The sequence below is a fragment of the Oncorhynchus nerka genome, linkage group LG12 (assembly GCF_034236695.1).
Source record: "Oncorhynchus nerka isolate Pitt River linkage group LG12, Oner_Uvic_2.0, whole genome shotgun sequence".
Lineage (NCBI taxonomy): Eukaryota > Metazoa > Chordata > Actinopteri > Salmoniformes > Salmonidae > Oncorhynchus > Oncorhynchus nerka.
In genome coordinates, this window is record NC_088407.1 from 61013439 (window position 1) to 61024775 (window position 11337).

The window sequence follows — 11337 nt, forward strand, 5'->3', positions numbered from 1 at the left end:
AGCTGGCTGTCTGCAGTGGCCACAGCGACCACAGACTCCTAGCTCTTAGCGGGGTGGCTGTTCTCGGCCAGGAGCCTCTTCTGGTAATGTATTCTGAAACCAAATGACCGTAAACTGATCCCATCTGGATAGTGTCTGTGCAGGGCTGCTTTGGTTACCCGGCACTGCCTCTACCCCGCGATAGCATCTCCATGAAGACAGCAAAAATCTGATTAACCCAATAACACTGAAACACTTGGTCAAAGACCAAAGAGCTTTTAACTTAAGATACACTAATGCAATTCCCTCGCCTTGTTCTCTGAAACCTAATCAGAATAAAGAGAGAAGGGACAAGAAGGAATGTTAGAGATGGGTATTTTACTGAGCCTAATGGATCGGATTAATCACTGTGTGGTAAGTTTTGCTTTTGTGAAAATTCATCCAAAAGATCTCATTCCCTAAATGGAAAATGGACATGTAGAATATGGCTGGGAGCAGTGAGGGTGTTGATGGAACATTAAGGGAGGGAAAGGAGTCCTGTCTCAATCGGCTGCCTGCCGCTCAGAGTGCGTTTGCTAGCGAGACCAGATGAACTCAAACTGACAATCCTCAGCATTGGCTGATTTCTGAGCGCCGCTGAAACAGCCAGAGCAATAGGAGAGCAACAATAAGCCTGTCTGACTGCCATATGTTACCTCCTGCCGTCTGAGCCAAGAGAGACTTCAACTTAAACGAATCAAGTGCTGTGAATTACGGCTTACTATCCACACCAATCTTGGTGTACGTAGCTTACTATGCATCCCAATCGAGAAGGGAGAATAAATATTGAGCAAACTTGAAGCTGTGGAGAGAGGTATCTTAAAGGACATACCACGTCATATCTACTATTGCTCTTTTTGAGGTAAAATGTATTTGGTTGACAAATTCAAACGAGCAGTAATACTAGGCTATACATACCTCTCCATATTGTCTGAAATACAAATCAGTCACTGTCTCAATCCTATTCCTACAGTGGTAGGCAGTCATTCGGGCACCCAGGTCAATCTATAGAGTAACATAATAATACACTGCTTCCACATCACTGCTCTGGTTCTGCTAATTACACGGTGCACAAACGTCCCAGTAATCCCAGCAACCAAGCACCGGAGACACACACCACGTCACACCACACCACACCACGCTGGCGGATGTAAATACTGCTGTCCACAGACCAAGCAGATGGACTACTAGTGAACAGATAACGACACACTGCAAATATGTCCTATAATGAACAACACTGCATTAGTTAGTATGAAAAGCAAAGACAACATTTGTGGCATTAGCAATAATTGTATAGATGTTGACCGAAGTTATTTTCATTAGAAAGTCTTGAATCTTTTGCACGATGCTTCTACTTTAGGATTAACTGCTATGTAAAATGAATATTTAAAAAAAAAAAAAAGTTATTTAAATGATTTAAAATCAAATCAATCAAATAAAACTTAAAGAGGATGATAAATAGTGTTAGATAAATATCTAAATTAAATCAATGTGATTTATGAAAAAGATAACAGCTTACTGATTTATGCATAAAAAAAATCTTAAACTGATTTATGTTTGAGATATTGCCAACCATGTCAAAATATCTACTGTTTGTAATTACCTCTACACACGACTAAAGCCCTAATAAGTATTTTGTTTCCTAATATCATTTTTACATGCACCTATGTCTGACACTCATATCATAGAAAACAATAATTATGTCAAACCTAAAATTAAATATGGAGTTATATATTTCATTTACAGGCATGACCTTTTCTATACCTATAGAAGATAAGGAAACACACGCTGTCTCTACTTCACATGTGATATAAAATAAAACATGTCAAATACAGTCAGCATTTTGAATGCCAGCAACCCCTTGCAGTTATATTTTCTGTGTACATTTCTAATGATAATTGATTGTCTTAGAAATGTTACATGAATGAAAGAGTGTTCACACAACATTGAGAGAAATTAATATTTGTGTCTAGGAATCTTATTCGACTTAATGATATGTTTTATGTATACTGTGTGTATATGTTATATTACATGCAATAAATAAAGGATTCTGCATAATCTACTTGTGTTATGAAAGCAAACAAAGTAAAGCTTTGCCTAAGTTAACCACTAACACTACTTTACTGTTGTATATTGTGTTCACATTTCCAATAAAACCCTAAATCGTTATATTGCACGTTTCTGTTGAAATTACACTCTTGCTAAAATGATCTTAAATTCAACTTTCCCTATAGGAAATATAATGTCAGTCAACTGTAAATAGACTGCATTTAATCATTTCATTTATGCACCTCATATTGACTACAGTGCTTATAGTGAATCACCACCAAACTAGGTTAGATTGCCAGTTGTTAACAATTGGAAGAAAATCATAAAAATATATACATGACAGACACATTTTGAGGAGGAAAACGGCATTTTAAAGGTCTTTGGGTGTTAAAAACTCAGTAAACTGACTAGGTAAACGTCAATACAATTCAATTGATCTTAAATATGTCTCAGTAGTTATTATATAGTTATTGTATATTATGATGAGCGTGTTTATGTTACTTTGACCCTTTTCCACTGAGGTGTATCTAAAAGGCAGAGTTGTATAAAACCTCTAAAAAAAGACGAGGTAAAACAAAGGAGTTGATAACAGTGTGTCTAAGGAGTTAACGAGTTTATCTAGGAAATGTGTCTTTTCTCTCTCTGAGCAGTCAATGGTTCAAACTCAAACTAGAGTTCCTGAAAACAAGTGAGCGAATCCTTAGGCGGTCAGAACAATTCAACCAATATCCTCTTTTGCATGACATCCCATTGAGAATGTCTGTGCTTGTATTGCTTTGAAATTCAATACATGAAAATCTACACTTCTCAACTACTTCAATTTATTAATCACTATCGTATAAATCTTTCAGCAGGCATGCACGGTACCTTTAAAAAAATCATAATCCAGCTACAACAACAGACACATTTGGCTGATTAGATTGTTATGTGGAAAGAGTTATGGGTTGAAATAATGACTGTCTTGAATACTATATGAGGGTTTCACAGCAAGTAGAAATAATTTAATCAACAGCACATGATAATGCTTACAGACCTTACAAATTAAAAGATTGTCACCGCTGAATGAAATATTGGGAATTAAATGTATATTCGCAAAAGAAAATATCACAACTTCAAACAACAGACATCTGTCCTATAAATTGATATTAAAACATACACGTATAGATATCTAGCTGTTGTATTTTTACCATTTCTAAAGCAGATGAATAGGACTGGATATACTTTCCTTCGTTTTTTTTCAAGTAATAATAGCAGTCAGCTCCTCAAATGTACTGAACAGTACATGCTATAACATAAAACAACCTCCTACATGTCAACAAGAAATTCATATCTAAAAGCAGAACTGCATTTAGATATAACAGGTTACTTTGAGTAAACCCACAGCTAGAGAGGGCTTCTTAGACAGGGTTGAAGCTGCCTGATCACTGGGGTTACAGGGTCCTTTCACATGTTTTCCCCCCCAGATGTACAAATATTGCAGCGTGTAAACTCATCCTCCCAATTCCATGAATTCACTTGAATCTAATCACCTTAAATGTATTCTGATTCTGCCAGGGTGGCCGTCCGGCCAGGACAGGGACAGAGAACAAAGCCATCCTAGAACAAGCTGCTAACCCAACAGGACACGTTCCCTCTATTCTTTAGGAAAAACATACGCACGTTGCAATGAGCCACTCTTAATTGATCGGCCATGCTCTTAATGAAATGTGCACAGAGTGACACACGGCTAACAATGTGTAATCTCTCCCTATTGAACATAACCACAGACACCTGCCCTGTTGCTTTAGGATATCACTGGCAGGAGACAGTCCTGTACGAATTAACAGCCATTCAAAACATATACATATAGAGAGAGAAAGAGTCAGATAGTGCATATTAGTGTGTATCTCTCTGTGTGTGTGTGTGTGTGTGTATGTGAGTTAGTGTGTGTGTGAGCAAGAGAGACAGGAAAAAGCGCAGTGCATCTTTACTATAGCAGTAAAAAGTTCAGCGCCACGATTGGCAGGACCTTTGTAACGGAAACAAATGCAGGCACTTCTACAAGAAAACACAAAGAGAAAGAAGGAGAGAGGAGAAAGAAAGATTGCAAGAGGGGAAAAATGCCATATCCAATATCACAAAAGACGGGTATGTTAAAAGGAAGGTTGAAAGAAAGAAATGCACCTACTGGTTATGATAGCTGAGAGGGTCTGGCAGACAAAGTTCTGAAATGTCCATCAGTCCAGTTTTAGCATTCCAGGAATGAGAAGAGGAAGAGGAAATAGGAAACAATTGAGACCCGCTTCTCTCCCAAAATGACAGCACAGCGCCCTCAGAGAGAACGGTGAAAAGCCCCTCCAGCACTACTCCCCCCAGCCTGCACAGGTATGCTGTATCTGATTGTGTGTGTGTGAGTTTGTGTGTAAGAGAGTGTGTGTCTCTGTCGGTATGTGTGTGTGGTTGTGTGTGTCAGTGCGTATATGAGAGAGAGGAGTGGAAGAGAGAGAGAGGGAGCGAGAGAGAGAGAGGTAAAGGGGGGTGAGAGAGAGGTAAAGGGGGTGAGAGAGAGAGAGAGCGAGAGAAGCGCAGGCAGCGGCGGATGAGCGCTAAGATGGAGAGAGCATGAGAGAGGGAGCGAGAGGAATGACTCTTTCCATGGTCAGGATAGGGCTCTTTAAGACTCAAGGGCTTGATGAATATGGAACAGCTGCTGTTGGCTGGCTCCGAGGGGCAGGACTTAAAGCGACAGAGGGACCAGCAGAGCATGAGGGAGGAGGGAACCACACGCTCAATACCTAGCTCACTCAATCGTGCACTCCGCTACACACAAACACAAACACACACACACACAAACACACAAAGCCACTGTCATTCAAACAGGCAGATAAATACACTTTACATTAGAACATGCATATGCAAATTAAAGAGCTCACACTACACACTAAAACAAGTAGAAAAATACACCAACAAAAATATGACTACTAAAATCTCACATTGTAGGGCATTAGAAAAACTTTTTTATATATATATTTTTTTAAATGATTAATGTAAATATTTTGTGAACTTGTGAACGTTTGTGAAATACTGTGTGAACGTTTTAAATAAAGAATAAATACATGAGTGTCTGGACAAGCCCTATTGATGATGAAATATCAAATCAAATCAACAAAAACATTGTCACATGCTCCGAATACAACAGGTACCTGGTACAGAGTCAATGTACAGTCAAAATAAAGCACATATCCAGACAAAGTCAAGAAAATGATTTCCCCCTTGAGCCCACTGAATCTCAATTAGTTAGGGAAACAGCTAAACATACTGTTTATTGTAGAACAAACATCATTATTATTGATTGATTCAATTCAACCTTTACTTTTCAGCTTCACAAAAATAAAGCTTTTATAAAAAGTTGAATAGCTAACAATTCTCTCTTTTTTTTGCAAAAAAAGGTGGTATCATAATTATTATGTATATTCTTTTGAATGTGCTGAAACTTCACAGGGACTATTTATGACCATACAGTATATATATTTTTAACAACAAAAAAATTGCACAACAATGACAAGAGTCCATCAGCAATTTGTTGTTTTGTTTACATACAACCACAATAAAGCAATGCAGCAACACAATGCAGCAACACAATGCTGCACAATGCAGCAACACAATGCAGCAACACAATGCTGCACAATGCAGCAACACAAATGACTCATTAAACAATCTTATTAAAAACTGTTTCCAACTAACAGCAGTAGTGGCTTTTAAGTTTACCAGAGACATTTCTGCAGAAGTATAACCAAATCAGATGTGTTTTGATTCAGAACAAGTCAAAAAGCTCACCAACAGAAAACTGAAACCACATCACAGACACAACTGGGAACTGGTGTATTTCTTTACTTGCAATAGAAAACAACTTTGGAACCATTGAGGAAATCAAATCCATGTATTGAGCTGTGCGTGGCCATTTGTACTTGGTGTTACATGTGAAGGACTATTGTGGACCTTTCACCAGCTGTAAGAGATGATCTCAAGCCCTAACTCAAAACTCTGAGAGCGCATCAGCATCTAAAGCAGCGGAAAATCCAGCCCTGTCTTCTCTGACCTCCGTTTAAAACCGCCTGTATTTCACTGTTGGTCAAGCCAAGGAAGAATGTGGAGAATGCAGATAGCATTTCACAGCCAATGAGGGGCTCCATGTTACTGTATCCCCATATTATAAGAGCACAGCTTAACATGGCATCTTAAAGGAGAAAAGAGCAGTCTGACAATGGCTGACTGCTGGGATAAATGAAATAGAAAGAGTAGGACTCACTCCTATTTCACGAGCTCTTCTTGAATATAGAAAGTTCAACGATGGTGGCCAGTGGCTTTACTTTTCATAGTTGCTTTAATCATTTGATAATTGAAGAGTCGACCACTTGGGGAAGTGAGTACAATGTCTACCAATAGGGTACAGAACGAGAGCAGGTGGGAAACTGATCTCTCCCTACTGTGGTACAGTAACAGTATATCTCTAATAAAATAGGACTGCCCCCACAACGACATGATGGTATTCCAGCTTGACAAATAATCCAGTTCTATTCATCGGCTCTTTACCGTAATTGATGCAAAAACATCACACGATGGCTATTGATCAACACAGGACTTGATCAACACTAGCATATTTCAAGCATCATGTCCAAATCATACGAAAGTATCTAGAATTGACTACTTAACAAAGTCACTTATCGATGATTTGAACATGATGCACAAAATAAAATGCTAATATTGGTCCCATGACTTGAATGGGATTTGTGCCACAAATGCTAAAATGTTAGCATGTGGAAACAGTACAGGGGAAACTAAACCAAAGCAGGGATCGCTGTCACTCCTTGTCCATATACTGCTTACAGGGTAAGGATACCAATGTGTGATTGTGTAATTTGGGGGAGCTATCCCCGGGCTCTGGAGTGGCGCTGTGTTCTAAGGCACAGTCTCTCTGCAAGAAGCGTCACAGCAGTACCTGGTTCAAATCCAGGCTTCATCACATCTGGCTGTGATTGGGACTCCTGTCAGCTGGGGTAAGCTGTCATTTTAAATAGGAATTTGTTCTTAACTGACTTGCCTTGTTTAACAAATAAATAAAGCAGCACACATATAAACCTATAGTCTTTCTTAAAGACACAAAATGACTAACAGTACACCAAAGAACTCTATTTCCACATCTAAGCTAATGATTGACATGACAGCTACTATAAGACACAATATACAATCCAAAATTGAACTAGTGTGAATTAATGATAAAACCTTACATGTTTGCTGAAGTTGCAACAAATCTGACTGAATATGTCAATGGAATAATGAGAAATATCCAGAGCAAATCAGGACTACATGTTTTCTTCAAAACAAAGTGCTACCCAATTACCTTGACCCGGATACAACCCTGCAGAAACATGGTGCAAATTACAGACAATGCTGACAAGGGATTTCATGAATAAGCATATGTAAAAAAGGACTATATATTATCAAAGAGCTGTAAACTACTGTAAACTACAGCTGTACGCTGCTAGCTACTACAAGAACATGCTTTGGCATGTATTCAATGGATTGTATTCAATTGATGGTTGATGTCTTAGATATTCTGAAACAGATTTTTTTATCCATCTGATTTGGTTAAAGGGATGGGAGAAATCTCTTTGGAATGCATATGAAAATGGCTGGGTCAGTGCTGGAATCCTCCATAAAAAAATAAACACACACACACACACGCACGCACACACACACACACACACACACAGGGGTTTTAGTGACTGGGATCATTTACAGGGTTACATATTCATGTTCATATGCCAAGATCATCCTTATTCATTGCGTGTCTACCACAGTTGATAATGCCAACATTTACAATCTGCATGCATATCAGAGAAGGAGATGATGTAATATAATAGAGAAATATTACACTTCCCTTCCAGTGCTTACTGGATGACATTGGCCAGACTGTTGTAGTGTAAACTCAGTTATAAAAGTTATGTTGTTCATAATGCCCTCTTATCAGGTGTGTTATGAAACCTTCCCTTATCGCAGTGGCAGCTGATTTAACAGGGAGAACCGGATGCAAAAAAAGAGAAGAGACCTGCTCCATGCATTGAACACACTTGATCACTCTTAGGAGAGCAAATGTGGAAGCAGAGTTATGACAAAAAGTAATACAGCACACACAATTCCTGTCATACAAGACTTTTGGCTAGTGTTACACTCACAGAGCTCCCTTATTTCATTACACACCGAGGACCAAGGAGGAACTGGTACTCTGCAAATCTGACATAGAGGCTTAGACAATAAATACATATTCGATAAGAATAACAGCATGTTGAAGCAGTGTGTGTGTGTGTGCATTTGCATGTGTGTGTGTGTGCATTTGCATGTGTGTGTGTGTGCATTTGCATGTGTGTGTGTGTGCATTTGCATGTGTGTATGTGTGTGTGTGTGCTTGCGTGCATGTGTTTGTGTCACCACACAATTATGAAGTAGTAAAATATGCATTGTGTCCATTTCATCTAACATGCCCTGTTTTGACCCAACAAGTAGCCTAGGCTTCTGGTTTCAAAGTAGCTAGAATTTGAATTTCTCAACGATTTCACCTGTCTCAAAATGATGGATACAGGGACTGTTATATGAATGAAAGAATAGGCCACACCGCATAGGCCCAAATGTTTGGAATTTCAAAAAGGCAATAAATAACAATAGTATGCTAACTTGGTCCCCAGGCTAAGCTTGGGCCTAAGTTTTTAGTCAAATTTGACCAATAGTAGCCTAGAAAACATTCAGTAAAGTATGATGGTTTTACACATCTGATATTCAAGATGGTAACAAGAGAGCAGTGCAGTAAACGTGGGAGCAAAGTAGAAAGGGCCTTGCTTCCCCAGATTCGCAGGCGCTGGCACGATAATTTTGATAATTATTTACTGGTCAATTGCACACATGGTCCAACCAAAATTTCACCTCCACATTAAACCCAACAATCAGAAAGACACACAGGATTTTGAGAGATGTGGGGGGAGGTTAAGTGCCTGTTCAAGGAATCAACGGCAGGCGATGGTAATCACTCAAGTTGCCAGCTCACTTCCCACCAGATTTTTTTCCCGGGACCCAGGATTCGAACTGACAATCCTCCAGCTCGCCTCTCTACCCGCTAGGCTACGTGCCGAACAACAACTCCAAGATGCGTTAGTCACAACTTAAGTCACTCAACACTGGACCGAATGATGTTATGAAGTTAAGGTTACCGATGAATAGCTACGACATGGGACAGCAATTGTGTTGACCGTTTGGCTTTAGCGGAAGTCCTCCCTCTCTAGCTCTCTCTCACATCATGTTTCTGTTTTTCATTTTGCCTATGAGACGCGTGCGACGCACTTCAAGTTGATTTAAATTTCAGCTCCATTGATTAACAGTCCTTCATTAAAACAGGCAGCCATCATCACGGCTCTCTGAATCAGAGCCACAATCAATACAAAAGAAAATCATTAAGAAAAAAAAGAAACGAATAAAAGAGTGCATGTTGAACTTGTCCATAGTTATGAAGCATTGAATATAGCGGGGTGATTATTAAAACGTTGCGTAGGGTTTGAGGCTGCTATTTTGCATGTTGGCAAACTACATGGATAAGAGTTGCCAACCGGGACAGAACTAAGCTACAGCCTAATCAATAACAGCAGCACTTCACATCAGTAACATAGTGAAATATGCACTTTTAAAAAGGTGCATGAAATAACAGACACACACTAACTCCCATCAAAATACAAAACTTAATTTGTGACCATCTTTCATTCAAAATATTTTAATCAACCTTTAACTCAATGGCTAATAATGAAGTTTTACAAACTGCCAACTTGTAAATAGCTTCAGAAAAGTGGGCCCATGATAATAAATGGAAGAGAAAAGTGGTTGAGAATACTCTACCTTACACAGACAGGTCATATCAAGTCCCCCAGGTGCTACTGCGTAGGAGTGCTGTCTTCAATAGCGTAATAGCGGCTCTTTCCCTATGATTGTGAATGTGCAGTTTTAGTCATGTAGGCAGCTATCAACTCCTCCTCCAGCCTTTGCCCTCTCAGTCCATCCCCTGCGGCGACACCAAAATCGTTGCAGAGACCTAGGTGCCTATACAGCTGTTTGAAGCCACTACTGACCTTTACTGCTACAGTTACGGAGAAAAAGTCGGGGATAATTTGGATAACTGCCATAGAATATTTGCCCTCTCTCTCTCCTCCCCCTCGGGGTCCATAACAGCAACGTGTGCCCCTGGGTTAGTGTACATCTTCACCAAGAAAACAGCAGTGACAGTTGACACTCGGTGCAAATCTTGAATACCACAGTAGTTCTGGAAAAGGTCGGTTGGATTCCACTGTTGATGAATAAATAACAAGACAATAGTAGCGTAGCGTCTGCAGCAGAGTGAGATCAGGGCGTCGCAACAGTATCGCATAGCTGCTAACACTGTGACAGACCCTCAGGAAGTTTGAGAAGGTGCATATGGGGGCCAGATGTGTATGCAAATGATCAGGAACCCCCTTCTTCACAATGACCTCAGTTCAGTTATTGTATGAAAACTTGTAGCCTAATTAGTTTTGCTTCTTGGAAATATGCAGTTGCATCGAGTTGCTGCAATTAGTGTCGTGGACTGTAGGCCACTGATGGTGTCGGTATTGAATTTACTATAGCAGAAAAGTCATGTGCAATGTTTGATATGCTTGTTATCAAATCCATTGTTTCATACGTTTCTGTGGGCAATTATGTCAAATAGAAAGTAAAACATAGAGATATCTAATGAGTTGTCTGTCATCAAGTAGCATACCTTTAAAGACAACATTATGGGATAATAATTCAAAAACTCTTCCATTTAACGCTGACCCTAAGCTGAGATGACCCCTCATTCCTGAATACACTTGCTTTGAAGGCGTATGCAGTTTGTGTAGGGACTACCAAGCGCGCCAATTCCATTATCTCCGCTAGAGGGAGTGGTATTTCACCAGACCACCGAGGACAGGGGAGGCATTTTTATTGTACAATAACACATTGCAATTCAGGAACTGAACTAATGGCAGGAACCTGCCAGCAACAACATGTACTATGTTTGTATAATTAACCCATTAATTCAATTCATAGGCTAAATATACAAGTTTAGGGTCCATGTTGATAGGCTATTGATAAATACATTTGAAAGAGAACATTAAGTTACATTCAAATTATAAAATAGTCAGCCACATAAAAAATATCAATATATTTGAATGTGATTAAGTGCATGTGAAAATG

General features: G+C 39.3%; 1 protein-coding gene across 5 annotated transcripts in view; it reads right to left on the bottom strand.

Moving 5' to 3' along the window:
- Positions 1-10423, bottom strand: part of LOC115138502 (steroid hormone receptor ERR2-like) — a 68717-nt gene extending 58294 nt beyond the window's left edge. For 2 of the 5 annotated variants that reach the window (XM_029675399.2, XM_029675398.2), the window contains exon 1: positions 4235-4372. In XM_029675399.2, coding sequence (XP_029531259.1) covers positions 4235-4284 — 50 coding nt within the window. In that variant the 5' untranslated portion in view covers positions 4285-4372. The other 3 variants (XM_029675402.2, XM_029675400.2, XM_029675401.2) reach the window with 3 other exon arrangements.
- Between the last annotated feature and the right edge of the window lie 914 nt (positions 10424-11337).